This window comes from Coffea arabica, chromosome 6c (genome assembly GCF_036785885.1).
Source record: "Coffea arabica cultivar ET-39 chromosome 6c, Coffea Arabica ET-39 HiFi, whole genome shotgun sequence".
In the NCBI taxonomy this organism is placed as follows: Eukaryota; Viridiplantae; Streptophyta; class Magnoliopsida; order Gentianales; family Rubiaceae; genus Coffea; species Coffea arabica.
Window position 1 is genome coordinate 9,611,555 of NC_092320.1, and position 22,010 is coordinate 9,633,564.

General features: G+C 37.0%; 4 protein-coding genes across 7 annotated transcripts; 1 reads left to right on the forward strand and 3 right to left on the reverse strand.

Annotated features, from left to right (window-relative positions):
• Positions 1-938: 938 nt before the first annotated feature.
• Positions 939-5,305, reverse strand: LOC113691670 (tRNA A64-2'-O-ribosylphosphate transferase). 2 transcript variants are annotated; one of them, XM_027209918.2, is made up of 7 exons: positions 4,851-5,305; positions 4,203-4,366; positions 3,119-3,785; positions 2,269-2,369; positions 2,059-2,167; positions 1,439-1,498; positions 939-1,224 (listed from the first exon to the last, which is right to left on the reverse strand). In XM_027209918.2, the coding sequence occupies exons 1-7, from the start codon at positions 5,155-5,157 to the stop codon at positions 1,049-1,051; spliced, it is 1,584 nt and encodes a 527-aa protein (XP_027065719.1). In that variant the 5' UTR covers positions 5,158-5,305; the 3' UTR covers positions 939-1,048. The 2 variants fall into 2 exon arrangements, with proteins under 2 accessions (XP_027065719.1, XP_027065721.1); XM_027209920.2 differs by having other exon boundaries at positions 4,203-4,361; positions 4,851-5,282.
• Positions 5,306-6,392: 1,087 nt separating this feature from the next.
• On the reverse strand, positions 6,393-8,725 carry LOC113691782 (senescence/dehydration-associated protein At4g35985, chloroplastic). Of its 2 annotated transcripts, XM_027210079.2 has the most exons (5): positions 8,050-8,721; positions 7,634-7,755; positions 7,283-7,449; positions 7,066-7,150; positions 6,393-6,741 (listed from the first exon to the last, which is right to left on the reverse strand). In XM_027210079.2, the coding sequence occupies exons 1-5, from the start codon at positions 8,632-8,634 to the stop codon at positions 6,576-6,578; spliced, it is 1,125 nt and encodes a 374-aa protein (XP_027065880.1). In that variant the 5' UTR covers positions 8,635-8,721; the 3' UTR covers positions 6,393-6,575. The 2 variants fall into 2 exon arrangements, with proteins under 2 accessions (XP_027065880.1, XP_071908829.1); XM_072052728.1 differs by lacking the exon at positions 7,066-7,150 and having other exon boundaries at positions 8,050-8,725.
• A 1,264-nt stretch (positions 8,726-9,989) lies between these two features.
• LOC113691986 (cytochrome B5-like protein) lies at positions 9,990-12,250 on the forward strand. Of its 2 annotated transcripts, none has more exons than XM_027210320.2 (6): positions 9,990-10,250; positions 10,414-10,562; positions 10,680-10,717; positions 11,405-11,482; positions 11,597-11,688; positions 12,031-12,250. In XM_027210320.2, the coding sequence occupies exons 2-6, from the start codon at positions 10,484-10,486 to the stop codon at positions 12,095-12,097; spliced, it is 354 nt and encodes a 117-aa protein (XP_027066121.1). In that variant the 5' UTR covers positions 9,990-10,250; positions 10,414-10,483; the 3' UTR covers positions 12,098-12,250. The 2 variants fall into 2 exon arrangements, with proteins under 2 accessions (XP_027066121.1, XP_027066120.1); XM_027210319.2 differs by having other exon boundaries at positions 9,992-10,250; positions 10,414-10,565.
• A 421-nt stretch (positions 12,251-12,671) lies between these two features.
• Positions 12,672-20,720, reverse strand: LOC113691393 (uncharacterized). The gene is made up of 14 exons (XM_027209516.2): positions 20,246-20,720; positions 18,551-18,606; positions 18,248-18,422; positions 17,996-18,097; positions 17,339-17,410; positions 16,844-16,960; positions 16,662-16,739; positions 15,869-15,931; positions 15,674-15,770; positions 15,090-15,168; positions 14,809-15,020; positions 14,455-14,600; positions 13,967-14,089; positions 12,672-13,096 (listed from the first exon to the last, which is right to left on the reverse strand). Exons 1-14 carry the CDS (start codon positions 20,336-20,338, stop codon positions 12,944-12,946), a joined length of 1,566 nt encoding a protein of 521 aa, XP_027065317.1. The 5' UTR covers positions 20,339-20,720; the 3' UTR covers positions 12,672-12,943.
• Positions 20,721-22,010: the final 1,290 nt, after the last annotated feature.

Genomic DNA, 22,010 nt, shown 5'->3' on the forward strand with positions numbered 1-22,010 from the left:
TTAATACCATAAATTAGAGCGGTCAAAGTTGAACCACATGTTAAATTTCATTGGAAAAAAGAGGTAGAAAATCTTAAAATAAAAACGTAGTATAGTAAGGGGGTATTTTTGTTAGAGGTCAAGCTTGCAGACCCATTAACTCACACAGATATTAGAGGTCATGTTTGTTTGTTTGTTTGCACAGATAAGTACTTTGCAGGCGCATGATTGCTGGTAATTATTGCAGCGATCAACATTTTAAAAAGCCCTAATTGCTGCTATCGTACGAACATGACCAAAGAAAGAGTAATTTAAGATCTCAATTAATGGAGCGTACTATTAAAACTCACTTTAATCAACAGCGAGCTTAACAACTCACGACAGGCAATTTTTTACAGTTTGATCTGATGTTTCAAATGTTTGCTAAGCTGTCCTAACAACTCAATCCCCAGACTACTTAAATATTGTAGTGCCATGACGAGTCCACAGAATCAGGCACACACTTTAAGACCAAAAATCCACTAAATTTTGGAGTGGTAAGAGGAGTCCACATAATCTTTATGAACTCAAACCCAATCCAAGCCGTAGAACAATTACCTTCCTTGGCCCATAAATTCATTATTCCAATGGATAAGGACAAAGGAAACAAGACGGCCCCATTGTTCTAAACCGTAAAGCACCAACAGCAAAAATTTACTTATATTGGCAGAGCACTGGTTTAACTGGAAAAAGACACAGACCATTTCCTACGTGAAACTGGGCTTTAGGCTGCGCACCTTTTCTCATCTCAATTAAAGCAAAGGGATGCAGGGTCTCTTTTTCGTCAACCGCATCAGTCCAATAGCTAAATGACGACACTATAGTGACGCTTAATCAAACTCCAGCACTGTTTTAACTGTGGACTAGTATTTAATTATATTATAATCTATAGCAAGGGACGTAGAGGATAAACAGACAACTGAAAAGAAGCCGTATACAACAACAGCAGAAAAACCATTTTCTTTTAATCGAATTGACATTTTTTTTAATCAAACAAATAGCCAGTCAAAAACCTCATGTCCTTCAAATGTTATTTAGATGAAGCATTGCCGGCACTCCCGCCACTAAGATAATTAAAGACTTGCTTCAAATTTCCTCTGGAGGGGCGAGCATTTACAGCAAATTTACAGATAAAAACCAACCGCCGTCGCAATTCTGACTTAGTCATATGTGTCTCGCTGAAAGACTTCCCATCATCGAATTGTCCTGGTGAAAGTTTTAAACATTAGAAATGACCGCTTAAAAGACAAATGGTGATCTAGCAACAAGCCCCATCACAACAGATGAAAACTTTCAAGCAGGCTCCTACATGATCAGTTAAGAGTAATTGTCTAAGAAAGAGGCGAAAACAACAATACAAAATTGATCCGGTACCCCCAAAAAAAAGAATCATGATTTGGTTATATATCTTAATGCATACCTTTGTCGTTGAATAATGATACCAAGATTGCCAGACAAACACATATACTGATGTCTTGTCCTGCAAGAAGAACAAATTTCATCACATTTAAGAAGATACACAAAGATCTTAAGCCAGGTTTAACGCGTAAAAGACACCATTAACAGGAGACCTAAAATGTGGTTAAACAGGCTCTTCTACTATCTATACCACATGAAGAAATTAAACTGCAGCAAAGCATATCCTATAAATTCTCATTCCCAACAGATGTCTCCGAAAAAAAAAAAAAAGGTTTGAACTATGTTTAGCTGCCATTGGTGGCTACATCTCTAGGGTCATTTTAAGGCTGGAAATTTGATGAAAAAAGGGGGAAACTATTTTTTGTGACAGAGAACAAAGCAGAATGCCAATTACCATTGCAGTGGCAAGGCTGTAATTGGGGTAAATGCTCAGCACAGCATATGATAATTTACAAAACAAGATAAAATGTCAAGGTTGCAAATGAAGGACTAACTCTACCCCCACCATATGAAGAGAAGCGTGTAAAGAATTAGTTTATGAGCTATAAAATTGGGAAGGGGAAGAGATTCCATGCCATTTCCGTAGAGGAGAATACAGTAATTGCAGGACACAGTGCTTACCATCATTGCAGCAAATAATGAGTCTTTTCCCTTGCCTTAAGTTCAGCCTAGCAAAATCCAGGGCATAAGGCAGATTTCTAAACAGGGAAAACCGATCAAATTTTGAGCTCTGTCCATGAAAAAGAAAAGAAAGTGTACATGAGAATGCATTATAGCATTTGTTACATTTTTATGTAACACCTCTCTCAGACAAAATTCAGCAATACATACAACAATTTGCAGATGTAAATAAGCTTCGGTATTCTCTAGGCATCGTGAAAGTGACTCTCCACCGCAACACAACAAGCTGTCACTACATGAGATCTCCATAGCTGCATTTTGTAAATCTTATTCAGAGGTAACAAAAGGACTTAAACAACTAATAGCCACAAATGCAGCAATTAATAGACAGAAAACTGATGTGGACACATGAAGTTCGTAGTCAGTCTACTTCGTAGCTTCAATCATGACGGAGAAACAAAAAATCGGCTCATTCTCACAAAAACTATGCAATCAAAGCACAAAGCTCCAGAGAAGAAACATTAATGCATATATTAAAGAAGGGAACAATAAAGACTACCGCATAAGACTGCAAATTATCTTACTTTTCAAAATAGAGTAGCACTTCAAAATCATAATGTATCTTAAATGGTGTATAAAAAAAAAAAAGTGATCCCAAGCACCCTTGGTAAGGAGATACACATTTTTATTGTTGTTCTTGAATAGTTGAAAATGCCAAAAAGGACTCATGGTATGCAAGATGAGAATGAGAACTGGTGTCATTACGAGTTATCTTAGCTCCCTATAAGTGGAGATCTCACTGTCTTGCTGTTCCTGGGATTATCCAATTGCACTATACCAGGGTACAACGACCACATAAGTTGGTTTCCACACAACTTGTCATCATTGTTTTGTGTGACTCTGTTTATCCATTTTCACAAAAAAAAAAAAAAAAGGGTAGAATTTCTACTGCCATTTGAGTTCTTGGAAATCAGCTATTTACAAAAAGAGGATAGCAACAACGAAAGAGAAACAAGAACAAGCATTCAGCCAGGAAAAGGAGAATAAAGAACCAGTATACCAAGACGAGTTGCACCAACTGCTACATTCGTCAAGTCCAGCCAGAATATGGTAGAGTCATCTAAAGCACTTGAACTTGAAGAGTCTTTATTTTCATCTAGGTTTGGAACTTCCAGTTCCATTGGCTGTTTGATAGGTAGGTCATCCAAGGTCCTTGAAAACTTTGAAGGCCTGACAGATATCTGAGAAGCATTTCCCCCTCTTTGAGCACGATATACTCTATCCTTTTCAACAATGTCAGCCACCTTCTGGTTACATAAATTGGGTCCTGAGCTTATAAGATCGTATGCATGCTTCCAGAAAAGGTTAGGCGATAACCCTCTAGCCCAACTTTCTTCATCATCTCCAGCCCCAGGAATATAATTCCAACTAAACTCAGAGGTGGTCTTTTGCTGATAAGCGCCATTTGGGGAGGAAGTGGACACTAACATTATAGGTGTGAAATCCCAAGAATCATATTCAGGCACTTCATTTAACCAGATGACAGTTTTTTGAGAGATCCACAAAGAACGCAGTGGTTTTTCCAGGGACAAAGCAAGAGACGCAATGTCAGCTCCACTTGCCTCTAGTTCCGCGGTCCAACCTTCCAAGCGGTCCTCAATAAGCAATTTCTCAGTTTCTGATACCCAGAGGGGAAGATGCAAGGAACAATCCCAATCAGAAGAGACCTGCATTGTATCATCTTCTCTAGGTAAATCAGAAACATTTGATACCCGTTGAAGCACAGGTATATCAAGATTTATGCAGGTAATATATTGTACAAGAACTTCTGTCAACAGAGCTAGTAGTTGTGCATTAGACAGCTCAGTGAAACAGTTGACCGGTCTTTAATTACCCTTCAACATGGAGAAGTGAAACAGTTGAAGAGATCTTAAGTCAAAAACAGTATATTCTGACTGCACAAGCAAGACAGAGGATACAAGCACAGGAAGATGCAGCATCCCAAGAGATATACTGCACAAATAGTAACAACACAACATACACAAACCAGCAACAAATTTGTAACAATTGTAATTTCCAATCCTACAACCAAACTGTCAAAAACAATGTAAAATTCACAAACCTTTAAAAAACTTGTTACTTACTCTATCCTGGGGACTTCCAGAGCCACCTCCCACTGATCTATTTCTGTAATTGAAGATTGCACGATTTAATACACAGGTCCAAATCGGAATGGTCTTTGACATACTATCTGGAAATCTCTTCCCTTTTCTGGTCGAATCAACAATCATGCATCCTCCCTTCTGTCCTACCCATCCAACATAAGATTAACTCCATAATCCATAGAACCTATCCTTTAACAAAAACAGCTTTTTATTGGATCAAATATTTTTTCATCGAAGCATCTACATTTATACCAAAAACCATAATGCAGTTTCCTGACCATCCTCCGCATAAATTGAATATAACTTACCAACGAAATAAGTGAATGTCGCTATCCACAGAGTTCAGAATTGATACTAAGCTACTTATACAAACTTTTATTCCTGCATTACTTAACTTATTTTCGCTTCTATTTTCTGTTACCAATTCTCATACTCCTAAGGCCCAGTAGGATAAGAGTATCATAATCAAACCAGTTGTAGCCTTATTTTCTGCTCATAAAATGATGTCAAAGCGTAATTGCTATGTCCCATAATACTAATAAATTCAGAAATAATAATGGAAAGAAAAGACACAGGAAAATTGTCTAAAAAATATATTACAGTCATCCAAAATAAGGCGAGAGGTACCGGCGAGGAGGGCGACGTGGAGGTTGAGGCGAGAGGTATTGAAGGACCAATTGTTGGTGTGGCCATCAGTGGATTTGAAATAACAGGTGGATTGAAAGTTGGAGGAGTACCAGAGGCCGCAACGGAGGTTGGCGAGCAAGGGAAGCTCCGGCCATATCTGAGAGATCTCACCGACGAAGATAGAGTCCTCGTAAATCGAGCGGAGAGCGTTGTAGAGAGTGTTATCTCTGCGCTTTATGGTCCGAGCTGCTTTGTATATGCTTAGTCGTTCCATGTCTAAGTCTAACGCCGCCGATTCCATTTCCATGCCTGCCTGCCTGGCGACTGAAAATCGTTCGCGCTGGTAATAACGTTCGGTGCAGCCTGGATGCAGTTGAGAGAATTTCTAAGATGGGCCTTCGTTTTCGAGGGGCCGTCTAATGTGATTGAAATACTAATTACTGGTTGAAAGCATGAAATGGGCATTGCAAAGTTATTGGGCTGAGCATGATGCGTGCTCTTCTGAATTTTTTTTCTTTTTTTAACTATTTTATTTTTACACTCTGCTGAATTTTGTTAATTCTTCTCTTTAATAATAAAAAAAATTGAAAAATAAAAGAGATCTACCTTTAAAATATATAGTACTCCAAATATATTTATATTTCAAGTATTGATAAATTGAGTTTTTTATTTAATTTTATTTTTTACAAATCAGTTGCAACTCGGCCGGCGGAGCAGGACAAAAGCAACAGCATGAATGAATCTACCTAATTAGAGATATTAATACACAATTATTTAATCCTTACCAGATGAGCTATCTACGAGAAGTGATTAATTGTGATAATTAAAATTGCTACAAAAGTTTTCAATTCATCGTTTTTTGTGCGAAAAGATTTGTCCCTTTGCCGATGATGATATAGCAACGCAAGCTTCCAAAATGAGAACTTTGAGATGCTCAACAAAATTGGCGCATGGATCCGCATAACACCTATACATTTATATTCAAGCTCTCGACTCGATATATAAGAGAAATACTCGAACTTAAATTCGAACTCGAATTCAAACGAATAGTATTATTGAAACTCGACCTCAAGCTTGATGATTGTTTACTGAACTCAAATTCAACTCATATTAGCTCGAGCCAATGCGAATCTTATCGAATTCGAGTCAAAAAAATTTCATTTTCTTGACAGTTTTTGAGTGAAAAAATATTATTATCCTTTAAAAAATTTTCATACGATTTGAAATATTTCATAAATTCAACCACTTTTTTGAACATAAGGATAATTTCATAATAATAATATATTAAAAAATTAAAATAAAAAAACTCGATAAGACTTGACAAGCCTTCAAGCATTACATCTGAATACTCGAACTCGGCTTGCTCGGCTTATCAACCTCGACTCGAATTCAGTTTGAGTCAAGTTTTTGACTGCTCGCAAGCAACTCAGTTTGATTACCGCCATTAGAAAGGTCCTTTCAGATTTGAATAGTGTTAGGATTAGTAGTTCTTACTCATTCAAAAGAAAATAATGTCTGACAAAACAAAAAAAAATAGAATAGTTAATTAAATGATTATAGTACACTACCATTCAAGACCATTGTTACACTCGAATATGAGAGCTATTAAGATACATGAGACATCAAGCTTCAAACCACAATTCTTCATGCAGTGATAAATGTTCCCCGGAAGAAAAAAAGGGCAATACATAAATCAATTTGAATTCAATTACGGGCTTAATCAATCTATCGCATAGTTCCAGTCTTTGCTGCATTCTTGAGAACCCCTGAGGACGCAGATGATGCAGGATTTATGGCTTTCCTTATCTTGAACACGTTCCAGGCGAAGCCTGCACAGTGTCCTGCAGTCGCCAGCACGTCTTCGGTTGCCTCCCCTGCACTTTCTCCAAACCTGTGTTTTTCCAGTATTACCAAAACAAATCACAAATCTTTGCTGTCATTATTCATCACCAAGAAAGTATAGGTGGAGCAATGTCGCTTGAGAGAATGGATGGATCATTAAGCACATTTACGATTAATATGGTGGTTTATTCGAGTGGCGTTCGGATTCTTGATATGCATGAAACATTCAGGATCGAATATTGTAGTTAGGAAAACATTTTGCAAACCAGAAGACCATACAATGCTTTCGAACCTATAACAAGAAGCATTTGCAAGAATTGGGAAATGAGAAAGAAAACCACGCATGACTCTTTCAATTTTACAAGCGCTTCACCTTTTCGTCACCATCCTTGTCACAGCGCCTGATGTAGCAGACAAAGCCTGTTTCTCAGCAGCTTCAGCTGCATCGATAATCTTGTCTGTGGTTTTATGGACAATTAAAGTACCACTAATTAATCTATTCTAAAAGACAGAAACTGAAAAAAAAAGTCCAAATTTAAGGATTTCGTAGAATGCATAAAAGGGCATCCAAATTTAAAGTTTTTACTTACTGACAGCATCAAGGGAAGCCAAGAGTACCTCCCCCGGTAGCATGGTGAAGAATGCCTTTCCAGCTTGTGATCGAACAACTGGTGCCATCACTGACCCAGTGGCAATACCAACCCCATCAAGCATTGCTTTGCTCATCTTTTCTGTCATCTTGGACAACTTTCTCACACTTAAAAAAAAAAAAGATTTTTTTTTGTGATGTGAGGTTAGTTAATACTTTCCACTTGCCAAAATAAAGTGACAACTTTCTCCCACTAATGAATTGGTAAAATCCAGTTAATACTTTCCACCTTCTGAAATAAAAGTGCTCTCTGGAATAATAAGCTAATGCAGGTATTGAAATTACATAATACCGTTTCAGGCTTTTATTCACGGCATTCTTCTTTTGGGAATCACTATTATTGCTCCTTTTACTGGAAGTTGCCGAAACACTATTTCCCTCCGCTACCAAAATTGTTTCCCCTCCTTTATGAACCTGCTTGTTGCAAGCAAATTCCGTGTTCAGAATGCAATCTTGCAAGATTTCAGGCAAATGGAAATGAAAACTAGTAAAACTGTGAAAGGAAAATCACAAGCGTCGTGACCAGACAGCAAAGCTTTCTAGAAGCTGAGTAAGAAAGAACACCTTTCATTTATTTGCTCAAATGAAAATTTGGTTTTGTAAAAATGCCTTTTGACCAGGAAAAAGCTAAGCTTATGGAAGCAGTAATTTCAGGTTAGCAGGGAGCAACTTTAATATTGTTATGTTGTTTAACTTACTAAGACTGACCTGATTGGCATAAGCATTGCTACATTTGAAGATTCCCTTGACAATCTGGCCCGTACCTCCCGCAATAGCCTTTGCCAAGACATGGTTATAGTTATCAATTCTCGGTGCAAACTCCTTCCAATTGACGTTCTTATTTTTAGTCGACGATGCTGATGCTGTCAATAATGCATGCTCACTGAGGAACGAGTCCAGCAATCCCAAATTCCCGCTGTTCAGTCCTGAAAATGTTATGCCATAACTCAGAGGGTCACCATCTTTCATTGGTAAAGAAAACAGATAGTGAAGAGCGTCAAGCTTCACCACAGGTTCATCTTTTGTCAAAGGCCACTGAAGTTCATCACCAATCTTTATGACAGTAGCAAGAGAAACATTATCATCTGATATACGAACAAGCTCGAAATCTCCGCTGGCGAGCTCAACGGCTTCTCCTGCATCCATCAGATGAGCTTTGCATCCGGGAATGCTCAATAGAACTTCATGTTTTACATTTTTGCTTTCTGGGATTTCTTGCTTTGGTAACTGATCAGCCGATGCTGGAGTCATGGTTGGGAAACTTTTCGATCTCTTGGGCCTAAAGCAGTTCATTTTTCTCTTCCTGTAGTGAAAATGAGAACAATCATAGAGAAAGGAAAGAAATGATTGTGGGAGGAGATTATAAAGATAAAAAGTAGATGGTTAACAGAGAAGGTTGTGCTGCGATTGATTCCATGATATAGTAGCTTTATTCCAATCTTCAAAAGCAAGGTCATGTCAAGGTATTATTCTTCCTTTCGTTCCTGATTTCTTTGACTTCTTGCAAAAGGTAATTTTTTTTCACTCACTTTCGGTGGAAGACATTTATGGGCTCGAGTCTCAAGTCTCAACTTTGTTGAACAGTCGGCCATACCTGGTCAGGCTGCTGAAAATAGTCCAATGCCAGTCTGGAGATTTTCTATCCATTTTCCATCCGAATTGTTTTGTTTGTGATTCGAGTCTACTCAATAATCAAGAAGGTTAACCTGGTTGATCCGTCGGTCAAAAGTCTCAGTTAAAAACATATAGGAAGACTCTTAGAAAATCCGATCATTTTCCTTTTTATGAAGGTGGGATTATGCTCTTCTGGGTAGGACCATTACGCCCAAATGAAAGATGGTCTAATTTAGTGTTGGAGCACCAGGAGAATTTTTTCAACAATGACAACCCAAAAAAGCATACATATCGCATACGAAAGTTCTGAATTGAATTAGTAATGATACAATGTCAACCATTTGATAATTCTTTCTGTAGGAGTTCCCAGTTAGTTTTCTTCTGTAGTTTTTATTATGTTATCATCTCTAGAGTTGATACTTTTCCTCAATAATTTCTTGACCTAAAAAGTAAACTAAGAATGTGTTTGGATTGCATTTTTCATGATTTTTCATAGAAAAATTACTGTAGCGATTTAATGTATATGAGGAAAAAAGATAATATGAAAATATGATAATGGAAAACAACGTAATTTCCCGACGAAAAACTGCAATCCAAACAAAGCCAAAGTACGGTGATTGTTAAACTACGCCTCCATAAGTTCATGCGGGACTCTTTTTTTTTTTTTTTTTGGTTTTGGTTTACAATACCAATAGGTCTAAAAACAAGAAGAAATTGAAGTATTGATAACAACTCTAGCGTCGTTTGATTCAAATTCCACAATTACTTTCACTATAGGAATCATTGACGAATAATGATATCGAGTTATAAAAACTGTACAATATTATTAAGATATATTAAATAAATTGTACAATAGTGACAAGATACAATAAATAAATAAAACTCTGCTTTTCTTTTTGATAATTAATTGATTTCAGTTGACGTTACACAAACATTCAATACGAATTTAATTGAAATTGAAACCCAAGTCTTGACTTGAAAGTTGAAACCTACTCACCAAACCCCTCTAATTAGTTATTAATTAAAAAAGAAAAAAAAAAGAAAGAAATGCCAGCCCGCTGTCCACAACTCCAACTCCCCTGAATCTCGACCCCCTCTTTCAACCCCAAACCCGCACGTGACTGTCGGGAACGCGGGCGCACCGCGCAGTACCAGCAGCCTTTTTCTTCCACTGAACTCTCTCAAGTCTCAACTTGCAACTGGGCCTCCGCCATTAGTCGCCGTCAACTCCACTGTGGAAAACTCGCCGGAAAATCAACTAACCGATTAAAATACTCCACCCAACTGCAATACAGGTCAGCCCCCTCTTGACATTCCTTTTATTAGTTTTTCACACTTTCTCACTCAGTCACCCAAGCTGCGTAGCTATCTCATTGCACTCCATTGAAATGGTTTCTCATATCTGTTATGCTGCTTTATCTCTGGATTGTATTAATGTCTAATTATTTCATCACTTAGAACTCTGTGCTCTATCTCGAACTTTTTCGCTCTACTTGGAGGCTTCATATTGAGCTATAGAAGTTGGGGAATGGATATTGCGGTTATAACTTTGGTTTTGAGCTTCTTATTGGGTTTGTTGCTTGTCATCCCTCGGCTGCGAAAATCTGGTGGTACTTCTTTGTCCCATGTGTTTATTATGTTTTGTGATTTGAATCTGGTGATGGAATAGATTAAACGCGAATTTAATCTCTTGTCCATTAATGGTTGGAATCTGTACAATGCAGATCAAGGGAAACAGGTACATTCAAATGCCAATTCCAAGGTACTATCGAGACTCTATCTGGTTGATTAATTTCTTGCCTCAGCTCTTCTGCTTGATTTGAGTTGCTTGTTTTAGGCTTTTAGCGCCTCAATTCGTCAGAAACGAATATGTGTCCCGTTGCGATAAGAGAGTGGCGTGTTTTGTGTAGAATAAAGCATAGAATCGTATTGGTTTAAGTTGTTAAGAGAAAATATTGCTAGGGCATTCTTCAGTCATTGTTTAAGTTGGACAAAGGGCAAGATAAAAGTGTAGTAGTCGATGCAAATTAACTGGAGGTGTGAGCATGTTAAGTGTCGCTCCAACGAAATCAAGGCATTGCTGCTTATTCCGTTGATCAGAATCCTTTCAGATTGACAAATACAAATATTACACGTTCATATCAGGATGACCTTATCAAAGTTTCTTGTTTGAAACCTCGACACACTGAATGTTGCTAGAGGATGTAATGTATGAGTGACTCTACAAATTACATCTATACGGGACAACAGTTCGCTTTAAAAGTACCACAGTCTCTGCTTAATTTAGCATGCTTCTCCACCTTGCTTTGGGAAGCATTATCTGAAGGGAGCTGATAACCGAGCCATCTACCTTAGGTGGATTGCTTGTAGTGTCCCATTATCATGTTCCCTGTCCATTTCTTACTCTCTCATTGACTTTTTGTTTCTTCTATCCATTGCTTCTATTCAGGCTTATAAGACATACTCTAAAGCTGAAGTTTCATTGCATAACAAGCGGGCAGACTGTTGGATCATCATTAAAGATAAGGTTCACTTAAGATTATCATAACAGCTCCTGGAAGTAGAGAATTCTGCCTTATGCAGAAGAGATTAATAAGACAGCTGATCTCTGATTAAACCTTTGCATTTTCCGGTTTGATAGGTTTATGATGTTACCTCGTATGTAGAAGAACACCCCGGTGGTGATGCCATCCTCGCACATGCAGGTGATGACTCAACGGAAGGCTTCTATGGGTAAGTCTTTGAGTATGGAAAACGTTTCCTTTGTCATAATCAACCTTGAAAAGTGAAACATAATTGCCTGCACCACGACTGCAGAAAATGGGAGAATCAACATTGCCTATTCTCCCTCGTTTTTTTGTCTATAAAGAATTAAAATTCAGTAAAAGTGTTCTTTGTGTGAATTCATTTGGTCCATAATTGTTTTTCACTTCCTTGGCTTATTGCCCTTTATCTCTTTTGGTTAGTTGCTGATCTGCTTCTGTGATCTTACCTTGTTTCTGAAATTTGTGCAATACTTGTTGCTTTACTTCTCCGGCTTTAGAGCTCAAACAAACTACAATGTTGTCTTGGCAGGCCACAGCATGCTACCCGAGTATTCGACATGATTGAAGACTTTTACATTGGAGATCTGCAAAACTAACATTTGTCTAACGATAAACAAGTAATCCTAGGCTCATCTGCCCCTACGAGGCATTTTCTGGTTGTGATAATCTTCTTGCTTTCATTATGTTGTGCCTTCGCATTGTTTCCCATTTTTCTGCTGCTGCTATCCAACTAATGCCTTTCAAGATCATTTTAAGCGTGACTGGCCCTGTATTAATAATTTCTCAATAATCAAGATTCAAAAAGTAATGCCGTAGTTTCAGACGGTGAACAGATACTTGACGCTACAGCGGCTTCTAAGTTCTGATTACTGAATTTGGAGCTCTAGAATTACAGCATACCAATTGGAAAGAGAATAAAGTCAAAGGAACAGATTGCAGAAATTGAACCCAATGTTCAGACGAATAATCTTCCGGAGAAGTAATTATGTTTTTAAATGTTTTTGGCTTCTGCTATAGATCTCAACAGTTATTGCAAATTGAAAGTGCATGATGCAGGGACTACTAAGGAGGTTCATTAACGTCCATAAAGTTTCACATTGTCTACCGAGTGGCAACAGTGAATCCGGGATTCTTGGGTGGAGATCAACAACGAAAAAGGAGCACAAAGAATAAAAGTTCTAATAACTTCTCTTGCATGAACGGGGAAATATTCTCATTAAATTACAGCAACGATCAATACAATTACAAAAAATGGGCCAACTTGGCCCCCCAAGAATCAATCGATTTAATAAATCAATATAGACAACCAACCAAAAAACTACCGCTTAATCTATACTCGTTGATCTCGTCCATAATCAGGGGAAAAATGATGATCCCCAATGTCCACTGCGGGCTATCAGAACCGGGAACAAAGAATTACATCTACTTGCTAAAGGCTCTTCCTATACATCATACTTCTTGGGCTGGCGCCACTGTGCCAGATTTCTGGACAAAGAATAAAGAAGAGAAGCGGTGGGCTGCATGCCTTTCTTCCCATACAAACGCTTTCCTCCCAGATCCGTAAACTTTGGACCCTTTCCCTTGGGTCTGTCAATCTGTACAATAGGCAAAGAGGTGGAGAGAGGGAAGGGGAAAGCCATACATTATATTCTGCAGATTCGAAGGTTATATAGCTAACAAAAGTGATATGCCCTTAGGGGCAAGCAATGATACGAAAAGAAGCCAAGCAATGTTACAATATCAGAATTTAGAAAAGAATTTGTCCGTGTAAGCAGAATGCGGTCGGGGAAGATGTTCACAACACTTTCACCCAAAAAAACAAAAAGAAAAAGGTTCTGCAGGACTGGAAATTAAACTCAGGATGAAGTAATCACCCCCAGAATCTAGCTCCAACATAAGGAAATTGAATAAGTATCGCAGAATGCTACCTCAATCTAGTCATAGCCGGAAATGAACGCTACTTACCAGAAAAGAATAAGCAAAACGTAATATAAATTTATCAAATCACTAGCGCAGTTTTGAAATGCATAAAAAGTAATGCAAATGCATGCACAGGCATGCAAACATTTATATATATATATATATATATATATATATATATATATATATATATATATATATATATATATATATATATATATATATATATATATATATGTGTGTGTGTGTGTGTGTGTGTGTGTGTGTGTGTGTGTGTGTGTGTGTTTAAATTCTTGTACTTGTAACAGCAAATATAATTTCAATAAATTAAATGAAACAAATTGTTAATGGGGAAAACTGTATGACAGAGTGTCCACCTCTTAATTTCTCCAACAGAAATTGTTTCTATAGATTCTGTTTCACTCTGTCTTATCAACCACGATGACATACTTTAAAATATTTTCAAATAAATTTTCCATTCCAGATAAGAGCAATATTTTAACAAAATACAATCTGAGAGCACGACGATACTTATTAAGACACACCTTGCTTATCTTCCCATTCTTCAAATGATATCGGATGCCAGACCAGTTGATAGACTGAGAAAAATGTGATCTCATTGCTGAAATCGGATAGAGAAAATTATCCACCAGCAGAGCACAAAATACCTGATCGCCAAACGTCAAATGAACAAGGTAAGGGGCTAATTTGTGATCTTATAGTCACAAAACTTTTCAGGAAGTGTCCTCACTCATGAGTTTTGACCAGCTCCATTATGATAAAAAAAAAAAAAAGGACTCTTGGTGTATTTCCAACCGTAAGATCACTTGGTACTTAAATTGATTCACCATTTATAAAAAGTTCTTTGCTTAAGAATAAAACAAAGATCAAGTTTGTAATGTTGTTTATACTTTTTTTCCCTTTTTATACCAACTTCTATAGCAATCTTAGGATGAAATATGAATTGCACTCTAAATGCCAAGGGTTAGACAATCAATGAAGAGCATGCATCACGATGTTGAGCTAAACTTACAAGAAACCAGTTGTACGTAGCAAGAGACAGCTGAGGTGCCTCAGGAGACAAGAAGTTGCATAGGTGAACTTCAATCCTGGTCAAGTTCCACATGGAAAGGAGTTCCAGAGTTGTGCATATGGTAAGGCAGCTAGCAAGTAGCAACCCTGGACAAAACAAGCACTGCCTTTAAGGATGCCATAGACAGAGTAGAAGTTCAAAAAGTAAGTGGACAGTGCTTAGTTTAAGTAACAACTTTTGGCATTACTATCAGTTTTTCCAGATTGAATTCTTATCTTCAGAAACATCAAAATATCCAATAAGAGGAATCACTGACAATCAGCTCTGATGGTTAAAGTGAATTAAATTGCTCACCTGTAGATGTAAAGGCTGCATCTTCAGATGAATAACCTTTGTAATAACATCTTAAAGCTGCTGCAACATGAATCCCAGCCATAAAATATGGTGCTACAAAGCCCCAAGAGAGATAGCAGTGGGAAGAAAATAATGCACGATTCATTATCCAGTTAACCTTTGTTGTGTATGACTCCAAAACAAAAGTTTGTTTCCTCAGATAATTCCAGTACCTTCAAACATTAAAAAATCCTTGAGTTTACTTAAAATGTTCAAGAAAAGTTCCAACCATATCTACCAACCTTGAAAAGCTAAGGTCACTAGCAAGAGGATGAGGAAACACAGCAACTGGTGGTGATGTGATGAGCCTCTTATGAGCTCCTGAAACAAAACGGACCACAGTTAGAAGGGAAAACTAGATATCCAAGACAAGTACTAAAGCTAACTTAATTACAGCATTCAGCTAAGGTCCACATTCTGTAAATTCTAGAATAGCTAATTCCCTGTATAGTTTAGAAGCAAAAGTCTCAAGGTTCTGTAAGTGCAAATTCAGGTATGAACAAGCACATTGGTTTCTGTAATTTATGGAAGATCATGAATTGATAAAGGGATCTATTAACAACCACAAAGTAAGAGTCAGGAAATTAGACGAGAAGGGCAGCATGTAATGACAAGAACGCAGATATCAAATGCCCAAAAACATTTAAATTCTTCAAGAACTATGGAACAAGAAAATTTCATTTGTATCAACACTTCATGAAATTTCATAGAGTTAGCATGCCCGGCTTTAAGTATATATAATCCCTAGAAGTGGAAAATCCAGATATATATACAACTACCAGCCACACAATCAGTGATACAGTTTAACCACTATAAAAGAAATTACCAGCTATAGCAGCAAGAGTCATGTCATCTGAGTAGCCCCCATCTAGAAGCTCCGAAACAACACCATGCTTATTGGTTCTAAAGTCATCTGCATGCATCTGAAATAAAGAAGGAAATTGAAAACTCAACTTATTAGAAGAAAAATTAAATTCCAGATGTGCGCATCAGAAAGCTGATAGTTGGGGAAAAGGATTACCATCATGCATCCTCCCCACAAAAAGAATGTTCTTCCACCAGTAGCAAATCCCATTGAACAGGGCTTTGGAAAAAGAGAACAAGTTCAGACATTAACAAAGATTATAATAACAAAGAAAACATAAGGTGTATAGCATATAGAAAGCCACTCAAAATCTTAAGCTACCATCAGACATCATTTCCAGAAAAGTACTTGATTACAGGAAGCAAATATAAGGATGTATGGACTTTTCAAGTACGGGTGCAAAGAACTCTTTTCAATTTACAGTTACCATAAGTTGCAACTCCATGAAAAGTGTTTCACTTTTCAAATTTGGAAACCTTTCCAATTGATAATGATCAAAGAGCAATAGTATGAAAATGTTGTAGAACAATCCCACTAGCACCATGGCCATTCACTAAGAAAGCAAACACTAAAATAATGAGCCCCAATAACCCGAAACCTTTCCCACGAAAGACTAGCATAGGAAATGCTACACTAATATAGAATGCAGGGATGTAAAGATCTTTCTCTGCTTTGGTAAATTTAAAAAATTCTATCGTATGTTGTCCTCACAAGACCAGACTAGGAGTCATATAATTGTCCCCGCACTGCAGTACCCAATATTTAAGCCTCCCTTGCAGAATTAGAATTCCCTTTACACTTTCCCAGTGTGCTACCCTTTTCTAGCCTTTGCGTTCTAAAGTAGACATTATAGTGAGTAGAGCTTAGGATGGAACTACTGATATCATTTGGAGGCTCCACCTTTAAAGAGCCCAGCAGACAAAAATAAAAGCATGAAAAGACACCATACCATGTGATATTCATAGATGCAGTAACTTCCCAAACTTCCAGATGGCAAATCGAGTGGATATCCAGTTTGAATAAAAATCTGAAGAATAAAACGGGTAGAGTCATGATACAAGTAAAAACATATTAATAAACAGGAATAACATCAACACTAATCAATGGAAAAATTTATGGAGATCGCTTAACCTCAGGGTTCTTTTCCATTTCTACAGTAAGTGCACCAATAGATCCAGGATGTAACCTAACATCATCATCTAAAAATAGTACATATTTACTATCTTTATGCATTTTCTCCACACCAACCTGCAAAGTACCAAGCTTTAAATGAAACCACAAACCAATAGAATGTATTTATCATAGATGGTATAACCACCAATTACATAATTCAGCAGTAAAAAAGGCCTGTATCCAGCCTTCCCATGGACCTTAAATCATCTGTAGAGGAGTCCACAAGTTAATTTTCCTTTTTTGAAGTTTTTTTTTTCTAATTTACATTTAAAAATTATCCAATCAAAAGGTCAATCATGCTAACATTAGAAAATAGTGTTTAATCAGACTTCAAAAAGAAATCTGGCACCATACTTTTTTTTTTTTATAGAGAACTAATGATTCCACATTTAATGTATAACTGTGCCCTGTCAAAAGAATGAAGAACGTAAGATTAAAAATCTAAAAACATACCAATTGATTGTGAATTTTCTGACTGCAGGTTGTCGACAAACCAGCAACAATAATCTTTGCCTCAAGATCATCCTGGGAATCATTTAGTGAGGCCACAAAGAAAGGACAAGGAAGAAGGAAGATAAGAACGCAGACTTGCATGATAAGGGCATGTATCAATGGCTGATATGCATGACACCATACTTCATGTAAAGAGTACAACCTTTCAGGTAATAACTTTCTTAATTTTCAACCAAGTAGGGTACAAACCCATGCATACAGAACCAAAAATAGTATATGCAAATTGAGATATGAGCAACATAGCAACCACAAACAAAAGCTCAACCAGAAATGTTTATCCTAGAAACACACACACACAGATGAAGTCTATGTATTATGATTTTCATTTTCTTTTATTCCTTTGTTTACTTAATGTTCCAGATAGTATCTTGCGGCCATATAGGACATCTTTGAAGCTGCTTCCAGGCAGTAAATGAAAAAAGATTTATTCCCATTAAAGACATTCAAAAAACAAATCAGGAAAATAAAAAACAACGAGAAGTAAGAGGGGTCAAGACATACAACTCAAAGCAACAAGAATACAGTACCATGTTATAGATGCCCTGGATATGTGATAGTTGATTGCAATGACTGAACTAAACAGAAACCAATTTGTACCTTGTAATCAGCCAAAAGTCGAGACACAGCATGGTAAGCTGGGTCTTCTGGACTTTCAACAACAAAAAGAAACTCCAGTGGGCCACCATAAAGAGATGTAATCTGCATTGTTGTCAAGGGGATATATTTGATCAGGCCAAGAAACTCTCGCACTTTCTAACTCTTTAAACGAAAACATTTGCTGCAAAAGTTCAAAATTTAAACCAAAATTAACAAGAACTACTAGCTACCACATGATCATTTTTTTTTCACCTGAGATCTCCAATTGTGTAGATTATGCTCTCCAAAGCCCTTCAAAGGCATGATAACTGACACTCGAGGCAAATGGATCTGATTTGAATGCTCGAGCTCATTAATATCACTACAGAGAAATGCAAAACTGTTGCCAGTTCTCATTCTCTCAGCCATCCGTCTTATTTCTCTGCTTCTATAGTAGAAAAGGAAATGTCATAGAAATATGTTAAGATTGAAGTGAACTTTGATAAGCCAGAGTAGAGGAAATGGATCATAAACTGTAACTAATTTAGTACAAGATCCCATTCCCCATTATTGTACCTGACATAAGCAGCACCAGCCCATCCAAGAGCAAGAATTAAGCAGATAAAATATCCCTGCAGCATGAATACAAGCCTCACAATGTCATATTTAATACAATTCATAAAAGAAATAACAGTTTCAGAGCATTCCCTAGATAAAAAACAACAAAAGAAGGTGAAACATAAATTGTAAGAAAAAAAAGTCATCAAGCACTCTTCAATCCAATATTTCTACTGTCAAGAATCCCACAAAATGCAAACGAAAAACATTTTAAACCCCTGAAGATCTCTGCTTCTTCTTCTTCTTTTTTTTTATCAGTTAGAAAGGCACTTCAAGAGTTAAAACAATAAGACTGTTAAACCCCATCATAAGCCTTCAGAAAGAAAAAAGGAAGGGAATCATACAAATAGACACCCAAAAAAAAAAAACAAGTGTGATTTTGAGAATTTTATCTTATTTATATCTTTTCCAAGTTAAGTCAGTACCATTGGCTCAGTTTGTAAACTTGAAATCTACTCTAGCTAAAGATGTTCCAAGCAATAATATTCTTAATTTGTAGTTTTAATGAAAGACGGATCATGATTAGAAGTTGTCAAGATCATTTTCTCTTCATCCTTCCAATTTCCATACAATAATAAAAAAAAAAAAACCTAATTTAAGTTCTGTAACCACAATTGCAATTATTAAGAGACAAAATGGAAGACTAAAAATTTTCCTTCACATTTTCTGTTTGTTTCTGCTTCAAAAGCTCCATGTCCAAACTCCAAATGGGGCCATAGTATCCTCTCTCTCTCTCTGTAGTTCTTAACAGCACTCTCTTCCCTAATCTTCTGCAGAGGAATGAAATCTCTCTTCACAGAAACTAAAAGGAACTGTCTGCTTACCTCCCAAGCATGATTTCAAAAAGAACATGTTCCCTGATATAGGTTGAAGCAAGTTGATTATAATCTATATTAGGGCAAAAAGCTGTTTTTAGGTGTTGTCCTTGAGCTGCAAAAAGCTGATTCTACTGAGCAGCCACCTGTCCTGCTTTTCTAAACTGCTTTTGGCTTCCCAAATCTTCAAAGTAAACGCACTTGCACTTTTTAAATAGATTCAACGAGTACATTTAATTAGTCAGCTTCAGAAAAGCTTAAACCAAGGAGAAAAGGCCCTAACTGATAACACAATATGTAAATTATCTTTTGTTCCCCCTCTTTTCTCCAGGAGTAAAATTCACCACCTCTAGAATTTTAGAGCTGCATCATCTGCATAAAATTGGCTCACATGTTGTGGATTCAACCCGGAAGAAAATCCTAAATTCAGAGATATACCAATCAAAGGTATTCATCATTCTTCACGATAGAGAAACAATAAATGCTACAGCGGCCTTTAATGAAATCAAGCTCCCCAGATCCAACACTCACCACAAAAGCTCTCCATACATTTGGTCTAGGCCAACAGAAAGAAATGGGAAAACGAAATCCAAACTCCACCAAAAAACAAAAGAACATTAACAAATTTCCCACTCAACAATCATGAAAAAGATTTGTGGTAGTATAGTCTTCTGAGCGTCTGATATCCGACAAAATTCAAATCCATTCCTCAGATCTAGGCCTTAAACAATGCAAAACAAAATCAAATCCACACAGCATTTACCGCCTTTTCTATAACATTTTGCTCAATTCTCCTAAAAAAACAGAAAACAGAGCAGTGAAAGAAGCATATATGTACCTGGATCTGAATAAAAATGGCGAGCGGACTACAGCAAGCTTTGCTTGCACCTAACAAGATAGCGTCCAATGTATCCATTACCGGGGGAGACATTTTTCTCAACAATGCACGTCGTCTCTTCGTCTCGTTGTTTTTTTGTCAGTTATCTTGTCTATTCTACTTTTATCCAGCAGCTCGGCAACGGCAGGCAGGGCAAGAAACAATGCCCTGGGAACTTAACCTTCCACAAACATATAATTTATCTTTTTCCTGTCGTCTTCCCTCTCAAATCACCATGAAATGGTGTACGAACGACAGAGGGACAGAGACGACGAGAGGGAAGAAAAAGACGAGAAACGAAAGAGCAGCAGAGGAGAGGAAAAAGGAACCAAATGTGAGAAACCGCGTAATTTTATATTTTCGAAGGTGAGTGTGTGCAATTTGTGGGCGTGGGCGAGTGTGTGCGTGGGAGCGCGTGTGCGGGGTATTTGGAGAAATAATTGGAGAGAGTCCGTTGGCTGAGTTGGTTAACTTATATAGGGGCCGTATGAGGAAGGGAGAGCCTCCGGGCGTTTGAGAAGTGGGGCGTGGGGGGTGGGGAGTCGAGTTCCAATGGATGGCTTTTTTTTTTCTCTTTAGGAAGATGCTACTTTGTGATTCGGATCTTGGCGACCCACCGGGCCCTTTGTTTAATCCTAATTTCGGAGTATTATCCTTTGGACTACAAGCCTCGTATTTGTATATTCTGATTAGCATTGAGCTCTACTATTTAAAATTGTTTCAAACATTCACTGAAAGCATCAATTTATATCAAAGGCATGCCACGAGAACATCATGCTTGCATACTTGCCTTTGGTTTGTTAGCCATCAAGAAGATATTTAAGTAAGCTAGTTAATCGGTCCATATGAGTCAGATTTTAACAAGTTCAAACTCGATTCACATAATTAATATCACTTTTGATTTTCGAGCTATGAGATTTGAGTTAATAAATGTGAAATTCATACTTTACTCACAAAATATTCGAGCTGTGAATCTAATTCCGATTTAATCCAAATTCATCTCTTACTCCATAATTTCCTTATTATAATTATTATAACTATCAAGTTCTGAAACTAATTTAACATCCACAAAACTACAACATTGAAACTATACATGAACTAGTAACAGATCATTTAAACCAAGAATTTTCTAACAATAATATATCCGATTAGTTGAAAGCACGTGAAAAATAGTAATAAAACATGATCAATAGTCAATACATTTGCAGAGGTTCCCAACTTGCTCGTACTAAATTTTGTTCTTCAGAACCGTATGACATAATTTTGTATATTTAATATTTCTTATATATATATATATATTAATATACTTTCACACATAATTCATAAGTATAAAAATATTAGTATTATCTATATGCAGATTAAAGGGTTGAGATTATATCTGATTTAAGTCTAATAAGGCCCAAACTCAACTCATATTTAATTTGAGCCTAATATTTAGGCCCAAACTCAATCCAATTTAATGAAAGGTTAAATTCATCGAATCTTTTCTCAATCCGCCAAACTCGAGCTAGCTCCTTCAAAAAAACCACATGCTAAATTCAGAGATGCTCCTTCAAGATAAATTCTGAATACACGTACCCACACATTTCTTGTAATTCTGTACTTAGATACTTTTACAGTTAATCTCGCCATTTTAGCCAGACCCCTTTATAACCATTGAGGTTTAGGTCTCTATTTATCATCAAATATCTAGAACCAGGATTCAGATAGATCCATAAGATGAATT